Source organism: Lontra canadensis, unplaced genomic scaffold (genome assembly GCF_010015895.1).
Source record: "Lontra canadensis isolate GAN:19392208 unplaced genomic scaffold, GSC_riverotter_1.0 scaffold60, whole genome shotgun sequence".
Classification (NCBI taxonomy): domain Eukaryota; kingdom Metazoa; phylum Chordata; class Mammalia; order Carnivora; family Mustelidae; genus Lontra; species Lontra canadensis.
In genome coordinates, this window is record NW_022631054.1 from 222,580 (window position 1) to 243,451 (window position 20,872).

At 48.6% G+C, this 20,872-nt stretch overlaps 1 protein-coding gene across 6 annotated transcripts; it reads left to right on the forward strand.

Moving 5' to 3' along the window:
- Positions 1-1,508: 1,508 nt before the first annotated feature.
- TMEM39B (transmembrane protein 39B) lies at positions 1,509-20,618 on the forward strand. 6 transcript variants are annotated; one of them, XM_032877058.1, is made up of 9 exons: positions 1,509-1,644; positions 3,276-3,402; positions 4,146-4,365; positions 4,973-5,056; positions 5,374-5,528; positions 12,673-13,009; positions 13,946-14,133; positions 18,664-18,784; positions 20,199-20,618. In XM_032877058.1, exons 1-9 carry the CDS (start codon positions 1,641-1,643, stop codon positions 20,439-20,441), a joined length of 1,479 nt encoding a protein of 492 aa, XP_032732949.1. In that variant the 5' UTR covers positions 1,509-1,640; the 3' UTR covers positions 20,442-20,618. The 6 variants fall into 6 exon arrangements, with proteins under 6 accessions (XP_032732949.1, XP_032732953.1, XP_032732951.1 ...); XM_032877060.1 differs by lacking the exons at positions 1,509-1,644; positions 3,276-3,402 and adding an exon at positions 4,761-4,843 and having other exon boundaries at positions 4,263-4,365; positions 20,199-20,617; XM_032877059.1 differs by lacking the exons at positions 1,509-1,644; positions 3,276-3,402; positions 4,146-4,365 and adding an exon at positions 4,463-4,843 and having other exon boundaries at positions 20,199-20,617.
- Positions 20,619-20,872: the final 254 nt, after the last annotated feature.

Consider the following 20,872-nt stretch of genomic DNA (forward strand, 5'->3'; position numbering starts at 1 on the left):
TAGATGTATATGTGTTGAATTAAACTACACATTTCCATTTGCTTAGGCTACAAACCTTGGAGTAATACTCAGTCTTGTCTTTATTCCACACACCTATCCAATCTGTCTACAAGTCCTATTGCCTTTACCTTCAAATCCAGAATCCAACACATCTCCCTTGCTCAATCTGGTACAATCCATCAATATCTCTTATTACGATCATGGCTATGTCCTCTGGTCTTCCTGCTTCCACCCTTGTGTCCCTACAGTCTATTCTTACCAGCAGCCAGAGTGAGTCTTTAAAAATGAAAGTTCAAACCCTCCAATAGTTCCCTGTCTCATTCAGGGTAAGGAGGAGCCCTATATGGTCCATCCCTTCTCATATCCCTCTCTCATGTCTGTTCCAGCCAAGCTACGCTGATCTTGCTGCTTCTTAAACAAACTAGCTGTGTTCATACCTGAAGGCCCTTCCACTGATTTTTCCCTCTGCCTGGAATATCTCTTTTCTCTGGATATCTGTATGACTGACTCATTTCCTTCAAGTGTTTGGTCAAAATTCACCTTCTCAGTGAAGCCTACTCTGATTGTCCTGTTTAAAATTGCAACTTCCCATCTCCCTTTCCTGTTTACCTCCACAACAATTATTTCTGTCTAACATAATACAGAATTTACTAATTTTATGTCCATCTCCTCCCACTTAACTGTCGAGCTCTGTGAATATCTATTAATTAATATCTACTCATTCATTCAATTAATTGAATACTGATGTCTATTATGTGCCAAGCACTGTGCTAAGCCAAGGAACTACCAGGTGACTGAGACAGTTTATAGGTCTTGTGAGGGAAGAAGTCCTAACAGCTGGTAGGAATAGCTCGTTTATTGAGTACTTCCTCTGTGTTAAGTGTCGGCCATGCATCCTATTAATAATGATGGCTAACGTTTGTTAAAACAGACCCTGTTCAACATCCGTTATCTCACTCAACTCTCACCAGAACCTACAAGGTGACTATTACCGGCCTCAATGTAAAGACCAAGAAACAAGATTTCAAAGCTCAGAACAAGCATAATCAGGATTCGCACTAAAGTGATGACAGGAGAAAGATTTAGGACTTAGGGTCAGCCAAACTAGGTAAAAGATTGGTTGGGGGTGGATCAAAGGAAAGAGGGAAAGGACTCCTAGGTTTTGATTAGGGGGGACTAGAGAAAAACAAGGCCGAAGACAAAGACAAAAGCCAATTTGGGACCCGTTGAGTTTCAGGCGCCTGCGGGCCACTCCTGGATACAGTTCATCTTGGGCAGGAGCCCAGAGGCGGTTCCGGCCCCCTCCCTCGGGCCTGAGGAGATGCTGGGAGAAGGCACGCACAAGAAGAGCAGGAGGTGACTTCCCTCCCTCTGGGGTCTCCAGCAGCAGCGGCAGGAAGGGCGTAGGGGACCGCGAGACAAAGAGAGCGCAGCCACCGCCTTTGTCCGCGCGGCCCCTTTAAGAAGCGCGCCCCCAGCTTCCAGCCCGCCTTGTATGCAAATTTGGCGGCCTGGCGAGAGCGCGCGGCTGATACCCGGGGACTGGGCTGCGGCGGTTAGTCCTCTCCCGGCCGCCGTCGCCTCCGACATATTGCCCGCAGGAGCTGCGGCGGCGGAGTGGAGAGCGCCGGGGGGAGGAGATGGGTGAGCGGAGCGGCACCGGCTCAGCCGGGGAACGGGCGGGCGTGGGGGTCGGGATGGCCAAGATGCTGACTGCTCCCCCACGCGGACAGGATCCCTGCGAGGGAAGGGGGAGGGGATGCGGGGCACAGAGGGACCCCGCCCCCTCCTGTCGCTTTGCGGGGTGGGGCCTCACTGGTGGGGGCGGGGCATTGGCACTGGGGGCGGGACTTCTGAAATGGGGAGGGCCTTTGGGGGCTTGGGCTTTGGTGGGGAGCTGCTCACCTGGGCTAGAAGTGGGGATCGTTCTTAGCAGTGGGCGGGGCCTTGGTGCTAGGGCGGAGCTCCTGGGCTGTTGGCGCTTGTGTGGGGGCTAACTTTCTGGGCTGTAGGGTCTTGGCACTGGGGGCAATGGGTCGGGAAGGAGACCTTCCCGACCAACGGAGCCCATTCTGGATTGGGGTTTCTGGGCGGAGCGAGCTTTTATTGGCTTGTGGGCGGGTTTTCTGGGCTGACAACGGTGTGTAGGCGGAGCTTCTGGGCCCAGGGGCTTTATGTGGGTGTAGAGCTTCCAAAGAGGAGAGTAGGTGTGGGTAGAGCTTTTGGACTGAGGGTGCCTGTGTGGGACGTTTAAGCCAGGTATAATAGGGTATAATAGCATATGAACAGGGCTTCTGGGCTGGGGCTGGTCGGGTGCAGAGCTCCTGGGTAAGTACTTTCTGGAGACATTTGGGAAAAGCTGCGGAGCTGGGAAGCTAGGGCAAGGGTGCCCGCGCGGTGTTGCGGTGAGGAGGTTTGAACAAGGCTGTGACTTTGATTAGGACTGGGGTGGTGCTTCGGAGCTTTGTGTAGGACCTTTGTGCAGGATGGTGCCTGGGAGCTTGGGCTAGACTTCTAAGCCTAGAGAACGTAGGTTTTGAGTCCACAACCACAGCATTCTCCCAGAGCCACATCCTTGACCCTATGCTCAGGCTCTGGTCCTGACCTTGAGACACCTATTGAGCCGGATCTCAGATTCTGGAGGGAAGGGCTTCAAGGATGTCCAGAATCGTAAGCCTGGAGAGATACTTGTAGTATCTGAACGAAGCAGTGTATATCAAAGCTAAGAGCTCAAGCCTCAGACCCCCAGACTACCTGTGACCCAGTGTAAAGTCAGTTTCCTAATCTGTGGAAGACCTACTTTGCTGGGCTCATTTCACTCATCCACAAACACACGGCACTGACTTTATGCTGGACACTATGGTGGAAGGAAGGGATACAACAGTAGAAAAGACAAGGGTAATGACCTCACTGACCTTCCATTCTAGTGAGAAAGACAGACAATAAAGATGTTAACAAATGAATAAGATAAATTCCAAGAGTGAATTGTTGTGGGAAAAAAAGAGAAATGAGAGTTATAGGGGCGAGTACGTTAAAAATGGCAGTCAGGTAAGGGCTTTGCGGATAGGACACAGCAAGTACAACAGGTAGCAACAAGTTTGGTTTGCTTAAGGAGAGAATGGTAGGAGATGAGGCTGAAGAGGGAGGCAGGGGCTGGGTCAGAGGTCTCTGTGGCTATGATAAAATGAGACATCTGGTAACTAGTAGCTAGTATTGCTATTATCCTTGATCTCTGCCATCTGGCTTGAGGATCTACCGTATGTTGAGTCCCACAGGAGGACGAAGAGGTCCCAACAGGACATCCTACTGTCGAAATCCTCTGTGTGAGCCAGGATCCTCAGGGGGCTCTGGTGGGGGCCATACTTCCAGCGCGTCTGTCACTAGCGTCCGTTCTCGCACCAGGTAAACCACCTCTATCTCTTTCCCCTCACTTTGGGCTCCCAGAGGCAGTATGAACAACGCTCTCCTTCACTGGGCTCGGGCTCTAGGATTTGATACCCCAGATGTCAGGTGGGGGTTGAGTACAGTGAGCAGCAAAAAAAGACTCAGGGGATGGTCACTTGGGCAGAGGCAGTGGGATATAGGGTAATAAGCCCAGAGGCCTAGATTCTAGTTACAATCCCGCTCCTGATTTTCTGGTGGCTTGAAAAAGTTGTTTCCCCTTTTGGGGCCTTATTTTCCTTATCTGTCCAATGGGTCTTTTTTTTTTTTTTTTTTTTTTAAGATTTTATTTATTTATTTATTTATTTGACAAAAAGAGACACAGGGAGAGAGGGGGAACACAAGCAGGGGAATGGGAGAGGGAGAAGTAGGCTTCCTTCCAAGCAAGGAGCCCGATGTGGGGCTCAATCCCAGGACCCTGGGATCATGACCTGAGCCAAAGGCAGAAGCTCAACGACTGAGCCACCCAGGCGCCCCTGTCAAATGGATCGAATAATTCTTTCCTTCCTGGCGAATGTTGGAAAGCCCGAATAAGATTAGGGATAGGAAAAGGCTCTGTTGGCTCCATCAGCTGATGGGCAGGTTTAGGACTCCCTCGTTGCCATGAGCTGGTTTTCTGATCCAGTCCCACCACCCTGTCCTGGAAGCCCTTCTTGGTGGGGTTCTCAGGTCGCCACTGCTGTTTCTCCCATCCCACTTCCCAGGAGCAGTTCCGGCACGGGCCTCTCCAGCCCACCACTGGCCACCCAGACAGTTGTGCCCCTCCAGCACTGCAAGATCCCCGAGTTGCCGGTCCAGGCCAGCATTCTGTTTGAGTTACAACTCTTCTTCTGCCAGCTCATAGCCCTCTTCGTCCACTATATCAACATCTACAAGACAGTGTGGTGGTATCCACCCTCCCACCCACCCTCCCACACCTCCCTGGTAGGTGCCCAGCTAGGACCAGCCGTGTGTGTGTGTGTGCGTGTGTGTGTGTGTGTGTGTCTGTATGTGTGTGAGATGTTTGAGTGCAGTTTAATACAGCTTACCAAGCGCCCTGTACACTTGGGCGTGGAGAGTGTAGAAGGAACAAGAAGCAAATGACTCCTGAACACTCACCCCTAGTTGCTCAGTACCCTATTAGGCATTTGAAAGGTAGCAGAGATAACTCTGACAGATACTGCCTAAAGAGCACAAAATCTTAAGTCCTGTGGGGGAGAAGAGCCACAGGCATGAATTGAATACTTCACGAGTGAAAAGATCACCATGCCGAGAGGTGCAGGGACTGGGGCATGGGTGATGAGAGCAAGAGGGCTCACACACCACTCTCTTATCTCCAGGGACTGTCCCACTTCCCTTCTCTCGGTCCTGTTCTGCTCCTCTAGGTAATTTCCTGGCCTGACTCAGCTGGAGGCCTGTGAAGGTCAGAGAGTGGGGACAGTCCTTGTGGCAAGGACTGGGCAGGGGGAGGTGGGGATGAAAAAAGCCCGTATATGGGCAGGGGGCCCATGTGACCCCTGGCCTCTGCCCACCCCACCCCCCCACCCGACAGAATTTCCACCTGATCGACTTCAACTTGCTGATGGTGACCACCATCGTTCTGGGCCGCCGCTTCATTGGGTCCGTCGTGAAGGAGGTGATTGGGTCCCAGAGGCTGGCCGGGGACTTTGGGATTCCCCTTACCCCTGCGGGTACCAGGGAAACATATCAAGCCCTTCAAGCCTAAGGCAGTTCCTTGGGGCTCCCTTTGAACCCTGTGGAAGAGTATTACATCCCGTCACTCTTGGAGTTTACGGGCCATCGAGGAAAAGGATTCACCCTGCCAGGTTCTGCCCAGCCTGCTGCCCCACATTTCCTTGGGGGTGGATCACAGGCCAGGCTGGGTGGGATGTGGGCCCAGCCCCGGTGGCCTCTGTCCAAGGCCGCATCCCGTCCTGTCTCGCCCCGACCCAGGCTTCTCAGAGGGGGAAGGTCTCCCTCTTTCGCTCCGTCCTGCTGTTCCTCACCCGCTTCACCGTTCTCACGGCAACAGGCTGGAGTCTGTGCCGCTCCCTCATCCACCTCTTCAGGACCTACTCCTTCCTGAACCTCCTGTTCCTCTGCTATCCGTGAGTACCCCCTCACTTCACCCCCTCACTGCCTAGCACCTGGCTCCCGACCTCTGCCCTGAGTGTGGCTGGGTCAACAGGACCTCACACCTGGCGGACTCACGGCAAGGCAGCAACACTGTGCTCTCACGTTTTCCGACAGCATGACCCTGAGAACGAGATGATTAGCTTTCTTTTGCAGGAGCAGAAACTGAGATAGCAGGCATCATGTACCCCAGGTGCCACCAACGGGGAGGTCAGAATGGGACTCAGATCTGAGTGTATATGCCAAAGGAACGTTCCTGATGGGGATGCATGGGCTTTGTCTCCCTCTCCTTTCCTTTTCTCTCTCGTTCTTTCTCTTTCTCCGTCTTTTTTTGTAGCTTGGTGTTTATGTAATCTCTCGGTCCCTCCTCCGCCCACCCTGGTCTGTGTGCATGCAAGCACCTGCATGTGTGCAGGTTTCTGCGTGGGTGTCTGTGCATGAAACGTGTGTGCGTGTGCGTGTGTGTATCTGCACATGCATGTGTGTATGTCAGTGTTTGTGTCAGTTTGCTCACTCCATCTCACCAGAGCCCACATTATAGAGGACGGGAAGATAGTGTCTGGGAGGAGCCCAGGACGGCACCCTTTTGGCCTAGAACTGGGGAGAACTTTGGCAAGACATCCATTCTGGCTGTTCCTGGGGCAGGCTCCTGGCTGCCTGGACATTTTACAGACGTTGCCCAACCCCGGGGCTTTCTGCTTCATGAGTTTCCTCAACCTGGGCCAGTTCTCTGTCCTGGAAAGCTTCAGAGCCAGATACTCAGCCGTCTCTACCCTGCATGACCAAAAGGGTGCTGTCATGGGAGAAGCCCCATCACATTTGTTTCAGTTATAACTCGTGTTTAATTATGAGAGTGACACACATGTCTTACAAACACGTTAAACTTTACAGTAGTTTTAATGTAGAAAATGAAAAATCCTCTATAATATCAGTCCTCCAGAAAACCATTATTTGCAGCATATCCTCCCCAATTTTTTCTATTCATGCATACCCACTTACACTTTTTTTTTAAACAAAAGAAGGGATTAATCTATGCATGATGCTATATAATTTATTACATTTTTCACATGATCTTATAACCTGGGTATTTTTCCATGGCAATACATACGGGTCTCCCTCATTTTTTTAATGGTCTCATAGTATTCCATGATATAGGTTTCTCACAGTTGTATTTGTCTTCTGTTGGTAGCCTTTTGAGGCGTTCCTAGCTTTTCCCTATTGGAGACAACTTTTTTTTTTTTTTTTAAGATTTTATTTATTTATTTGACAGACAGAGATCACAAGTAGGCAGAGAGGCAGGCAGAGAGAGGAGGAAGCAGGCTCCCCGCTGAGCAGAGAACCCGACGCGGGGCTCGATCCCAGAACCCTGGGATCATGACCTGAGCCGAAGGCAGAGGCTTTAACCCACTGAGCCACCCAGGCGCCCCAGAGGCAACCGTTTTTTGAGTTACCCCCATAATTCTAGTATCCTTGTACCTTTATTCCTTTTAAACACGTAATTGATTTTATAGTTGGATAATAGGTTTACAGAGTTAAAATTCAAAATTATAAATATGTGTAAAATGTAACATTCGAAATATGTAAATTATATGGAATGAAAAAGTCTCTCCTTGGCTCCTGTCTGTTAGCTGTCCAGTTTCCCTTCCAAAAGGCAACTACTAGTATTTCTGGTTTCTCATATATCCTGGAAGTAAGTGTTGTTTATGCATTACAAGCATATCATACACACATCCATGCACACACTCATTGATTCCACTCAATGACAGATTAAGATTTACTTAGTTCACTCTTCCATCTGTACTATTCCCAATATTGTATGACTGTTATTATTATTCTCCATTGATTATCTTTCTAATAATATCAGTATGCCTTTACTTTTTATTTCCTCAACAGTAGTAACTTAATCCCTTTTACGTAGATGGTAATATTAGGAATTCTACCCATCCACTTTTCCTCCTTTTCTCTTCCTCCTCTCACTTCCTGGCAGCTATACTCTATATTATTAAGCTTGACATTCACATTCTCCTATATAACCATATTTGAGTCTTCCATTCTTTGTCTAAGGTTAATTCTAAAAACCAAGAAGCAGTAAGTAGTCTTGATGTTGTTATAATTATGAAAATACCAATCACTTCAGGACCAAGTAGTGTGCATAGATGATACTCCTTCCCTATAGTTACTGAGTTATAATCTTGGGCTTCTTAAAAAAAGGAAGTTCCATGTCAAGGTCAAATGGTTTCTCTTTTCTTACATTCCATCAATTGCTTAAAATCATGTCACATTTTAGTTTGCTTCGTATTTAGATTGTAACTTTCTTATACAGCCTTTTTTTTTTTTTTCTTGGAGTTCTAATTGCCTTTCTTTTTTCTTGTTGACAAAAGAATGATGGGCCTTCAACATATCCTCAAGTTTATCCAGCCTCTCAGTCATGCTACCTGTTGCCTGGAGTCCATTTTTCCCCCTAAAGACATCCCTCCTGGAGCCCTCCATCCTCCTGCTCCAGTCTGGAGTGGTTCTTTAGGCCTGCTGTACGGCTCTCAGCCTGGGACTTCCCTTCGCTGCCTTCCTGGGTTGGATCCACTGTTTCCTGGATCCCATGTCTTCTTCTTTCTTGGTTTTCTCCCTTATTTTGCTGGAGTGCATTATCAGGTAATTTCCTTAACAATGGGTATGTGGGAGGTATAAACATTCTGAGGCCTTGCATGTCTAAAAATGTCTTTATTCTGCCCTCATGCTTGATTGGTGGTTCAGCTAAATGTAGATTTCTGAGTTCAAATTCATATTCTCTCAGAAGTTTGAAGATATTACTCCATTGTCTCTAGCATCCTGTGTTTCTAATGAGAAGTCTGCTGCCAGTTTGATTCCAGGTACTCTGTAGATGACTTGTTTTTTCTTTTCTGAAAACTTTTAGAGATCCCCTGTTTATCTTTTGATTATTGAGATATCACAAAGAGGTGTCTGGTGTGGGACTTTTTTCATTCATCCTATCAGTACTCTAGGACTCTTTTAACCTGAAGATTTCAAGAAAATGTTCTCCTATTATTTCTTCGATAATATCTTCTTTTCTATTTTTTTCTGTTCTCTATGGGGCTTCTGCTCATCAGGTGGTAGAACTCATAGATTGATCATCTGTTTCTCTTATATTTTCTCTCATATTTTTCATCTCTCTCCCTTTCTCCCTCCCCATCCCCCCACCTTTCTTTCTCTCTGTCTCTGTCTCTCTCTCTCCCTGCTGTCTTTTTCCACTCTCTCTTTTTACTTTGCCTCTAGGGAGATTTCCTTAACTTTATCTTCCAGCTTTTTTATTGAGTTTTTCAGCAATCATATTTTTCATCTCTAAGGCCTCTTATTTTCTGATTGTTCTTTTCTCATAGCATTCTTTTCTTGTTTTAAAAATCTCTTCTGTTCCCTCAATTTTGTATTTCCCATGGGGTCAGTTTTTTGTTTCATGCTGCTGGTTTTCCAAGAATAGTTCGTTTCTTTAGTTATCTCTTTACGTTGACCAATGAAAGACTGAGTAGTTGGAGTACACTTCCTCTCCCTCTGCCAGGAATTCTAAGTACATGAGCAGGACACACGGACTGGCAGACTTTGCTTTAGGATGAGGGAGTGCCGTGCTGGTTGTCAGGTTGTGGGCCCCCATAGGCCAGAAGCCAGAGTGAGGGGGTTACTCTAGGGTGCCCCCATTAAAGACCACAGTTCTCCCTAGACAGCTTATTCAATTTTTTAATGTCAGAATCCTTCAGGGTAGGTTGTATGAGGTAAGAGAATAAAGGGACTGGCTTTTACAAATAAATACACATCTTTGTTTAATCCCCTTTGTTCAGTCCTGCAGCTTGCTTCTACCCTTTACCAACTATGCCTACATCAAGTCATTCTCTTGGGTCACTGGGCAGATAAGTTTCTACCCCCAGTGTAGCCCTCTCATAATATATGCTAGACCTACACCTTCTAGTTAAGTAGCTTCCGGCCACCTGTTGTTATTGAACATTTGAAAGAGGCTAGTTTAAATTGAAGTGTGTTGTAAGTGTGAAATAAACATAAGCTTCTGAAGACTTAATACAAAAAAAGAAAGTAGGGACGTCTGGGCGGCTCAGTGGGTTAATCACCTGACTCTTGGCTTTGGCTTAGGTCATGATCTCAGGGTCATGAGCCCTGATTGAGCCCTGCATGGGGATCCATGCTCAGCGTGGAGGCCATTTGAGATTCTCTGCCTTTCCCTCTGCTCCTCCCCCTACTTGCACATACTCCCATGCACACTCATTCTCTCTTTCTCTCTCTCTCCAAAATAAATAAATAAAATCTTCAAAAAAAAAAAGAAAAGAAAAGAAATAAAAATCTTACTTGGAAGTAATGATTATATGTCAAAATGATAATATTTTGCATATATTGGGTTAAATAAACTAGAGTATTAAAATTAACTTCCTTTTTTTTTTTTTTCATGTGGCTACCAGAAAATTTCCAAAGTACATATGTGATTCTCATTGTATTTCTCTTGGACAGCACTGCTGTAGATGATGGCTTCCTTCCTCATCTGTCAACATGTTTCCATCTGCTTTCTAAATTTGTCAGAATCACTTGTGAACTGATAACCCCACTCCCATTCTTTTGGCTGATATTAATTTATTTTCTACTTTTATACTGTCACGTCTTGAGTGAAGAAGATGAGAGGGAATCTGCCATCTTGCGTGTGAAGTTGCGTCTAACTTGTGACCTGCAAAGCAGTCACTTGCTGTTACCAAATAATTTAATTATATCTGTAGTCCTTCTTAGAGGCAAAACCAGGGAGATTCTTAAGTACTTGGCCTTAAGTTTGGGTCTGAATCCCTTGTATGTTCCTGTAGGTGCCCCAGTTCTGCATTCCCGCAAGGTGTCCTGAAGAGTGTTTTGGGAATCCCATTTCAGTCTTCTTTTCTGTCCCACAGAATCACTGGTCTCTCTTTTCTTTTCTTTTTTATTTTTTTTTAAAGATTTTATTTATCTATCTATCTATTTATTTATCTATCACAAGTAGGCAAGTAGGCAGAGAGGCAGGCAGAGAGAGAGGAGGAAGCAGGCTCCCCACGGAGCAGAGAGCCCAATTCGGGGCTCAATCCCAGGACCCTGGGATCATGACCTGAGCCGAAGGCAGAGGCTTCAACCCACTGAACCACCCAGGCACCCCTGGTCTCTCTTTTCTAAACGAAATTTTACGGATCTTCTAATTTGGATCAAAAACCATGCTTGGATTTGTTGCAAGATTTAAAGACAGTATTTATTAAAACAGTACATGTAATGCCTGATTGAGTATAGAGAATCCATATCCATACGAGCTCTGTAACTTAGGGCAAATTAAGGAAACTGAGGCTCATAGAGGTTAAATAACTTGCCCTGAATCACTGTGCTAGTAATTACCAGAGCTGGGGTTTTAATCCTGGCCTATTTGACCAAAGGTTATGCTCTAGATCACAGATCTCTAAGTTATCTTACTAAACCTTACTCTAGGGAGAATGGTAGTAGCTTCCCCGTTTTATAGACCAGAAAGCAAAACCCCGAAAAGGCCACCTGTTTGCCCTAGGCCACTCATGTATCCCTTCTTGGAACATTAGAAAAAAAGGAAGAAAAAAAATTACTGCTGATAAGAAAATGTAGCGTTCTCATTGGCCCTGACTCCTGGGGGCAGCCCAGGGACCCTTCTGGGGCTGTGTCTGAGGACCTGGGAAAATGGATAAGCTAAAGAAGCTAAAAGAAGGAACATCTGTAAATAGCACCTACTACAATGTTCCATGGACTGTGCTGGGCATTAGCTGCTTTTTCGCCCCTAATTTTATTTATTTATTTGTTTGTTTTTATTTAAAGTAATCTCTCTGCCCAATGTGGGGCTCAAACTCACAACCCCTAGGTTGAGAGTCACATGGTCCAAACAACTGAGCCAGCCAGGTGCCCTGGCTCTTAACTACTTTTTATTTATTTATTTATTTATTTATTTTTAAAGATTTTATTTATTTATTTGATAGAGACAGACACAGCAAGAGAGAGAACACAAGCAGCGGGAGTGGGAGAGGGAGAAGCAGGCTTCCCACTGAGCAGGGAATCCGACATGGGGCTCGATCCCAGCACCCTGGGATCTTAACCTGAGCTGAAAGCAGGCACTTAATGACTGAGCCACCCAGGTGCCCCTTAACTACTTTTTATAATTATCTTCTTTCCTGGGCTTTGAGTCCATCTAGTTTTCTCCTCAAAAGATACCAACCATGCAGTCAAAATACCCCTTGACTAGTGAGCTCCAGCCCTAAGGGTACCACGCAGAGAAAGGGATTTCTGTTGTTCAAGGGCCCATTTCAGTGCCTGGCACATAATAGACACACTGTAGATGCTGTTCCTGAGCTTCCTTCCTCCGTAAGCCGAAGAGCTGCCTCTTGAGGACGCAGCTGTCATAACTGGGACCTCTCTTGTGGTACTGCGGACATTTTTTTTTTTTTAATGTAAGTTTTGTGTTCAGTGTGGGCCTTAAACTCATGACTCCCAAGATCAAGAGCCACATCCTTTTCCGACTGAGTCAGCCAGGCACCCCTTGTACATTTTTAATTGATTAGCCACTCATAGTATTTGTTGAGTATGTGTCTTGGTCTTTGGCGCCAGACAGTTCCAGGTTTGAATCCCAGCCCTATTACTTCCCTACTGGTTGGGTAACCTTGGAAAATCCACTTCACCTGTCCAAGCCAGCGCTCTTTCAAAGTAGTACAAGATAGTAGTACTGAATGCCTAGTGTTCTTAGGAGAAGCAAAAGCAGAGAACACGTGTAAAACGCTTAGTACAGTGTCTAGAGCACAGAGTGTGGCCAAGTGAATGTGGGCTGTTGGGATCACTGTCAGGATCACTGTTAGTCAGCAACAGACCACGAGACAGGGCCTCATCTCCTGCTTCCTGCTTTGTTCCCAATGCTCGGCCTGCACTCCATGCTGATACCTAGGTTGATCTTCTGATCAGAGTCTGGCTGGATAGAAGGATGGGTACATTCTCCCCTCTGAGCAGCCGGGAGAGCTTAAGCCCGGAGAAGAAAGAAGATTCCTTCCCTGGGTTCGGGTTGGGATCATGGCCCACGGGCAGGCCTCCCCTCACCACGGTCTCCCCCAGCAGGTTTGGGATGTACATTCCGTTCCTGCAGCTGAACTGCGACCTCCGCAAGACAAATCTCTTCAGCCACATGGCCTCCATGGGTCCCCGGGAGGCAGTGAGTGGCCTGGCACGGAGCCGGGACTACCTGCTGACACTGCGGGAGACGTGGAAGCAGCACACGCGGCAGTTGTACGGGCCGGACGCTATGCCCACCCACGCCTGCTGCCTGTCCCCCAGTCTCATCCGCAGCGAGGTGGAGTTCCTCAAGATGGACTTCAACTGGCGCATGAAGGAAGTGCTGGTTAGCTCCATGCTGAGCGCCTATTATGTGGCCTTTGTGCCTGTCTGGTTCGTGAAGGTGCGTAGCCCAACCCAGGGAGGGAAGGGGCCTGCCTGGGGCCTTACCCTGCTGCCTGCCCCCCAGGAGCCCTCCTGCTTGCGTGAATAACTGGACCGCTTTTGATAAGATTCCCATCTGTTCTCTTGAGGGCTAGAGTAATGACTGCCTCGATTTTAGGGTGGAGAGAACAAGGCTTACTGAGAGGGAGCAGCCTGCACAAGGTCACCCAGCCAATGAGGGGGACAGGACATGGTTGTTCGTAGTACTGGATAACAGAAAGCAGTGATGTATTTCACGAGGGCCGTGTGGGCCCAGACATGTCACAATGGCTAGCTCTCTCATTAAGTAGGAAAGTCAGGAGTCTTCCAGACCCAAGTGACTCGAAAAGCCTATGCTTTCTCTCTAGCTTGTCTGGCCTTCTGGGAAACTACCTCCCCAGCAGACAGTAGGCTTGAAACATTTCTCCCGGGCTGGACTGCGCTGAGTGATGTGAAGCTGAGACGACTCGATGTTTCTTGAGCACCTACAACGTGCTACAGCTTTTCATGAGTGTGATAATCCTCCTGACACCTCTCAGAGAGGCTTGGTAGCTGTTCCTATCATGTGGTGGAAGAGAAAGAGCACAGAGAAGTACAGTGACTTGCCCAGCATCGCATAGTTAATAAGCAACAGAGCCACGGTTTGAACTCAAGTCAGTTCGACTCCAGAACCTGTACTGGCTCCGAGTGGTAGGCTGTGGGAGCAGTTTTTCTAAAAAGAGGAGCTTGTAGGGAACGGAGTAGTGGGCACAGGGTCCAAGCCCATGATTAAGCCCTCTGTGTTAGGTGTTTGATCCTTGGTCTCAGGCCCACTGGAAGGCTGCCCCGGTTTCTGAGGCAGATCGAATCAGGGAATGGGGAGGGAGTGAGGCCACTGGGGACACCCCAGGCCTTACCGATCTCCCACTGCCCCCAGAACACGCATTACTATGACAAGCGCTGGTCCTGTGAGCTCTTCCTGCTGGTGTCCATCAGCACCTCGGTGATCCTCATGCAGCACCTGCTGCCCGCCAGCTACTGTGACCTCCTGCACAAGGCCGCCGCCCACCTGGGCTGCTGGCAGAAGGTGGACCCAGCACTGTGCTCCAACGTGCTGCAGCACCCGTGAGTCGCCCACCCTTGCCCTACCCTGCCCAACCCCAGCCCTCGGGGTCCATGTCTGTGGAGCCGCTGGACTCCTCCCTCCCCAGCTCGCACATTCCGCCAGCAGATGGCCATCGAGCACATCTTGTAAGCCAGACCTTGCCGCTAGAGTAGGGTATGGCCCGGCCCAAGGCAGACGTGTCCCCGGTGCTTAGGTAACTTGCAGCGCGCTGGAGACGGGAGGAGACCAAGCAGTAAATTCACAGACTCGTTGACTTTCTCATTCACTGACTGGTCCTTAAGCAACTCATTGACCGATCTACTCTAGCCTTCATTCATTGCTTCTCTCCTTCTGTTCCCTGCTCACTGATCCATTCCGTTGTTAGGTCACCTCCTATCTGGCAGACGTTTACTTCCTCCGATGCCATACTGGGCCTGGTGCTATGTATTGGACAGAGGAGCTTGGACTTTGACCTACAGGCAGAGGGGCTATGGAGGCTGTTGCACAGTGGAGGAACCCATTCCAAGGGGCCTTAGAAACATCAGTCTGGGCAGAGGATAGGGTGCTGTGTTAGTCAATGGTGCACCCTGGCCAGGGAAGCAGAGCCACAGAGAGGGAGTGACCGAGATGAGGTCCTTGAGGAGGTTGGTCCGCTGGGGGTGACAGCTGTGTACACAGATGATGGGAAGAAGGAAACCCGGCTGCAGGACAGCACCGCAGAGACAGAAGCACTCGCTCGGGAGCCCAGCCTCCTCTCAGCCTGGTTCACCCTTCATGGGGCCGTACTCACAGTATTTTTCACCCAGGTTACCCTCGTTTTCCTGCCTGTATTCCCCCATTAAACTAGAAGCTCCTCCAACCTGGGCCCTTCTGAATCACATCTGAGCCTCGGGCCCAACACAGGTGTGGCAGAGAAGAGGCCCCTAGGACAGGTTTGTAGAGGTAGGTCCCTCAAGAAGCAGAGATGCAAAGTGAGGCCATAGAGACGCCTGGCTCGCTCAGTCCGTAGAGCATGTGACTCTTGATCTGGGATTGTGAGTTCGAGCCCCACATTGGGCAGAGAGATCACTTTAGATAGATAGATGGATGGATGGATGGATGGAAAGTAGCTAAGTGCCTAGCATGGTCCATGGAACATTATAGTAGGTGCTATTTACAGACATTCCTTCTTTTAGCTTGGGGCTTATCCATTTCCCCAGGTCCTCAGACACAGCCCCAGAAGGGTCCCTGGGCTGCCGCCGGGAGTCAGGACCAGTAAAAACGCTACATTTTCTTATCAGTAGTAATTTTTTTCTTCCTTTTTTCTGGTGTTCCAGGAAGTGATACATGACTGTCTGGCAAACAGGTGGCCTTTTTGGGGTTTTGCTTTCTGGTCTATAAAATGGGGAAGCTACTACCATTCTCCCTAGGGTAAGGTTAAGTAAGATAACTTAGAGAACTGTAGTCAGGAGCATAAACTTTGGGGTCAAATAGCCCTCCATGCTAGTCAGGGTCCCTCCCAGGCTCGGTCCAAATGGTCAAAGAAAGAGGATAGACATTGCCAAATGGGCCTAAAGGGGACTCGGCTTAGCTTTGGCCTCTGAGGGGAGGGGGGAGCAGAGAGGTAGAATATAGGTGAACATAAGGAGAAACCTGTCCACAGCTCACCATGGTTCGCAGAGAAGATCCAGGCTTCTTTGCATGGCTTCCCAGCTGCTGAAGTGGGTCGTGCCAGCCTTTTCTGCCTCCTCTCTTCCCATCCTTCCCCACTTACACTCTACTCTAGCCAGACCAGGTCACTTTGGGTCCTCAAATTCTATGTGCGTGTTTGAATCCAGGCTTTGGCACATGATGCTTCTTTTGCCTGGAACACGTTTTCCACCTTTCTTCTCCTGATTAATTGCTATGCCTCCTTTAGCAGTTCGCTTCTTCCGGGAACACTTTCCTCACCAGCCAGGATGGGTTCCGTGCCCACTGCCCCATGCTCCCCAGGATCATCACATGTCATAAGCATTGCACCTAACACTTTCCGCTCTGTTTGCTTAGTTACTTGCCTGTTATTCCAGGACTAAAGCTCCTGGAGGTCAGGGTCCTTGGCTGTCAAGCGCTCCCCATCTCATTCCTGGCAGAGTGCCTGGCTTATCATAGGTTTGTGGTAAATTTTTGTGGTTTGTGTCTAGTCTTTTTTTAAGATAAAATGTATGTATGGTGAAATGCACAACTCTTTTTTTATTTAATTTAAATTCAGTTTAACTAACATACAGTGTATCATTAGTTCCAGAGGTAGAATTTAGTGATTCATCAGTAGCGTCTAACACCCAGTGCCCTCCTTAACGCCCATCACCCAGTTACCCCATCCCCCCACCCGCCTCCCCTCCAGCAACCCTGTTTGTTTCCTAGAGTTAAGAGTCTGAAATGCACAAATCTTAAAGTATACGATTCTTTGAGTTTTGACAGTCCTGTACCCCCATGTAGAGGTAGACCTGTACCCCCACATAAAGATAGAACAAGATGTAGAATATTTACAGCCTCTCAGAAAATTTCCTCTTGGCTCTTCCCAATGACCACCCCCCACTTACCACCACCACCCAGATAAATTTTTCTACTTTTCTTTCAAAACTAACCTATTCTACAACCTCACATAAATGGAATCTTAGGTTCAGTTTCTTTTTCATTCAGCATATTCCCTGTGAGGGTCATCCATGTTGTTGGGTATAACAGGATAACTAGTTTTTTGTTTTTTTAAAGAATTTATTTATTTATTTGACAGAGAGAGATCACAAGTAGGCAGAGAGGCAGGCAGAGATAAAGAGAGGAGGAAGCAGGCTCCCTGCCGAGCAGGGAGCCCAAGGCGGGACTCGACCCCAGAACCCTGAGATCATGACCTGAGCTGAAGGCAGAGGCTTAACCCGCTGAGCCACCCAGGTGCCCAGGATAACTAGTTTTTGATTAAAAAAAAAAAAAAAAGATTGATATATATATTTGAGAGAGAGAGGGAGAGAGCGTGCCCATGAGCAGGGGAGGAGAAAGGTGGGGAGGATATCCAAGCAGACTCCCACTGAGTGCAGAGTCTGACATTTCTCTCATGAGCCATGAGATCAGGACCTGAGCTGAAACTGAGAGTCCTGTGCTTAACTGACTGAGCCACCCAGGTACCCCAATAACTGGTTTTTAAATGAATCAACAAGATAGGAACATGAGTTAGAGTTTTTTGTAGACAGTGATTCTCTGTCCTCTGGCCCAGGACGGGAGGACCTGAGAGATGTGGCAGAAATAGAAGATCCCACCATCCCATTCACGTGCCCACTGAGGCCCCTTCTGTGCCAGGCCTTGTGCCATGCTCTGAGGACAGAGAGATGAAATGGACACCGTCCCTTCCCTCAAAGGCTCCCAGACGAGTGGGGGATACAGGGAAAGAAAACACTGGGGAGAGTGGACCACTAGCAGGAGATTCAGGGAGCTGTTTGTTGAAGGATGCTGAACTCTGTGGGGAGTGTGAGAAAGGCTTTCTGGAGGATCCTGAGTTTGGAAAGAGCTTGCCGGAAGGCTGCGGCATCAGGAAGGGCAGTCCAGTTGGAGGGAGTGACTTACGGGCAGACATAAAACGGTAGGCCGTATGGGAGGAACTAGAAACCGACGGGAATGGCTTGAGCCCAGTCTGTGCAGCGGGAGTCATGGAAGACCACGCAGGGCTTCAGAGGCCAGAGAGAGTCCCTGGGGACTTGATTCCAAGGGCACTGAAAACACTTTGGAGGGTTTTGAGTAGAAAATAGGCTCAGCTTGGTGTTTTACGAAGACCAGTCATGGGGCGCCTGGGGGGCTCAGATGGTTAAGCTTCTGTCCTTGGCCCAGGTCATGATCCCAGGGTCCTGGGATTGAGCTCCATGTCAGGCTCTGTGCTCAGTGGGAGTCTGCTTCTCCTTCTCCTTCGGCCCCTTCGCCCGTTCCCTGCGCGCACTCTCTCTCTAATAAATAAATAAAATCTTTTTAAGAAGAAAAGGAAGGGTGCCTGGGTGGCTCAGTTGGTTAAGCAATTGACTCTTGCTATTGGCTCAGGTCACAATCTCAGGGTTGTGACATCAAGCCGCATGTCAGGCTCTGTTCTGGTCATGGAGCCTGGTTAAGATTCTCTCTCTCTCTCTCTCTCCCTCTGCCGTCCCCCTCATTCTCTCTCTCTCTTTCTTGCTAAAAAAATAAGAAAGAAAGGAAGGAAGGGAGGGAGGGAGGGAGGGAGGGAGGAAGGAAGGAAAGGAAGGGAAGGAAGGAAGGAAGGAAAGGAAAGGAAAGAAAGAAAATAAAGAAAATGCACCCAAAGAGGGAAAAGGGATTTCTTGACAGTCCTGCAGACATGAATCTCAACCCTAGAACTTCTGACTCCCATGAATTTCTCATGATTCTTACCCCCATTTTTCCAGAGGAGGCACCTGAGACCTAGAAAAGGAAAGTCACTGTGTCTAAATGATAGAAATGGGAGTAGGGCCCTGGTGGTCACACCAGACCCAGTCTGCTGGTACCCCCTTTTTGTGGGTGAGCTGGGTGTAAGGGGCACTGTTGTTGGGCTGTGCCTCCAGGTGGACGGAAGAATGCATGTGGCCCCAGGGCGTGCTGGTGAAGCACAGCAAGAACGTCTACAAAGCCGTGGGCCACTACAACGTGGCCATTCCCTCCGACGTCTCCCACTTCCGCTTTCACGTGAGTCTCCTCCCCTGGGAAGGAGGGGCGGGGCCTGATCTCAAACAGGGAGGATCCTGGGGCAGGAGAATGATGTCCTAGCAACAGAAAGCTATTTTCAGTATTTCTCAGATCCAAAGGAAACCCCACATGTGCCGCACAGGACAGCCATACAGATGGTGACTTCATAACCGCAGCTCACTTGCTAGCAAATCTTTGAAAACGGGCGGAGGTGGGAAAGATGATACCATAAAAGGAGAGTTTCTTATGGGTAAAAACCTAACTGTCCTCATTCCATATGGTGCGCCAGGCACAGTGGTAAGCACCTGCCAGGCACCCTCCGTTCAGCCTTTGCCTGCCTGTGAGAAAAGTGCCAGGGCATTTTCCGAGACTGAAATTGAGTTAGGGTCTGACTTGTTCAAGGGTGCCTTGCTGGGAACCTTGGGGTCTGATGGTAAGGACTCATGGACTCAGCATTATGAAAGAGCTGCTCAGAATCACCGAGGCTAGTGGTCTCCATTTTATTTACTTATCTTGCTACCAAAATCCTTTTTACAACACAATCATAGACTAAAGTCAGTTATATAGGACCTGATGGCACCGCTCTGTTTGAATGGGTTGGGACTCCCTTCACTTCCCACTCACCACTGTCATAGGCCCCTAAAAGGCCTCCTCAGATCCTGGGGTTCCAAGGAACACAGTTTGAGAAGTCATTGATCTGGGGTGTTCTCCTCACAGTAGAGAAACCTGAGGCCAAGATGGGAAAGGGGTTTGCCCTGGGTCCTGCGGGCTGTCAGGTGCAGAGCTGAGCCTGGCGTGCTGGTTTCTTGGACTCCCCATTTCCTGCCTCATCCGTTCCCACCCTGTAAGCAGCTCTTGACGTTTGGGTACCTTGGCCCCTGAAGAATCGTGATTCTCTAGATGTCAATCACTCTTTGGAGCTGGTCAAAAAATTCTTCTGGAGTCCCAGCACTCTACCTTGCTTTGTAAATACCAGGTCAGAATGAATTGTCACCACACGCTCTGGAAGCTTCGGGCCTAGGTCGGGATGCTACCCATGAAGAAGTGGGTGACTCAGACTGTAGAGTCTCTAATAACTTTCCATACCTATGTCGTAAGATTCTGATTTGTTCAGACCTGACTGTACCCAGGAGGATCACATATAAAAAGGTGTCGATTGTAGACCAGAAAAAGTGTGAGTGAGCAAGCAAGATCTCTCAAGAAAAGCTTGCTGGAGGAGGGTCTTAACTTCTGTGGGAAGCAGTAGTCTTGACAGAAGAAAGACCACAAGCAAAAGCAGAGAGGGTGGCAGATTCCCCACCCACATCTGCATGGGGCCCCAAGAACCTGCCTCCTTCACCACCCCATAACCCCCACCCAGGAGGCAGGTTTCTGGAACATCCTTTCTAATCCCTGCCTACCCTTTCCTGGGCAGTTCTTTTTCAGCAAACCCCTGCGGATCCTCAACATCCTTCTGCTGCTGGAGGGTGCTGTCATTGTCTACCAGCTGTACTCCTTAATGTCTTCTGAAAAGTGGCACCAGACGATCTCCCTGGCACTCATCCTCTTCAGCAACTACTATGCCTTCTTCAAGCTGCTGCGGGACCGCTTGGTACTGGGCAAGGCCTACTCCTACTCGGCCAGCCCCCAGAGGGACCTGGACCACCGGTTCTCCTAAGCCCCAGGGTGATCCCAGGGACAGCATCCAGGCTTCAGCCTGGGGCTCTCTGGGAAGGGGCTGTTGGGGAGGGTTGGGTGAGGGGCAAAAAAACCCACAAAAACAGACAAAAAAAAATTCACCAGAGCTTTGTATTTTTGTTACATACTGTTTGTTTCTTTGATAATTGATGTGATTATGAGGGGGAAAAAAAGTCCTATTTTTATACTCCCATTAAGCCTGTGTGTCCTTTGTTTCTTTCCCTTACTCTTGCCTATCAGGCAGAGAGCAGAGGTTAGAGGTTAGGATTCTGGACCAGGAAGCCCCATGTGTGACTTCTGGTGCCCCTGTGGGTCCTACCTTCTCCAGTAGAGAAGAGAGGAGGCACCAGAGGTCATGGTAACAGTGGTAGCTACTGATGGCTGAATGCTGTGTACCAGACATTAATCTTA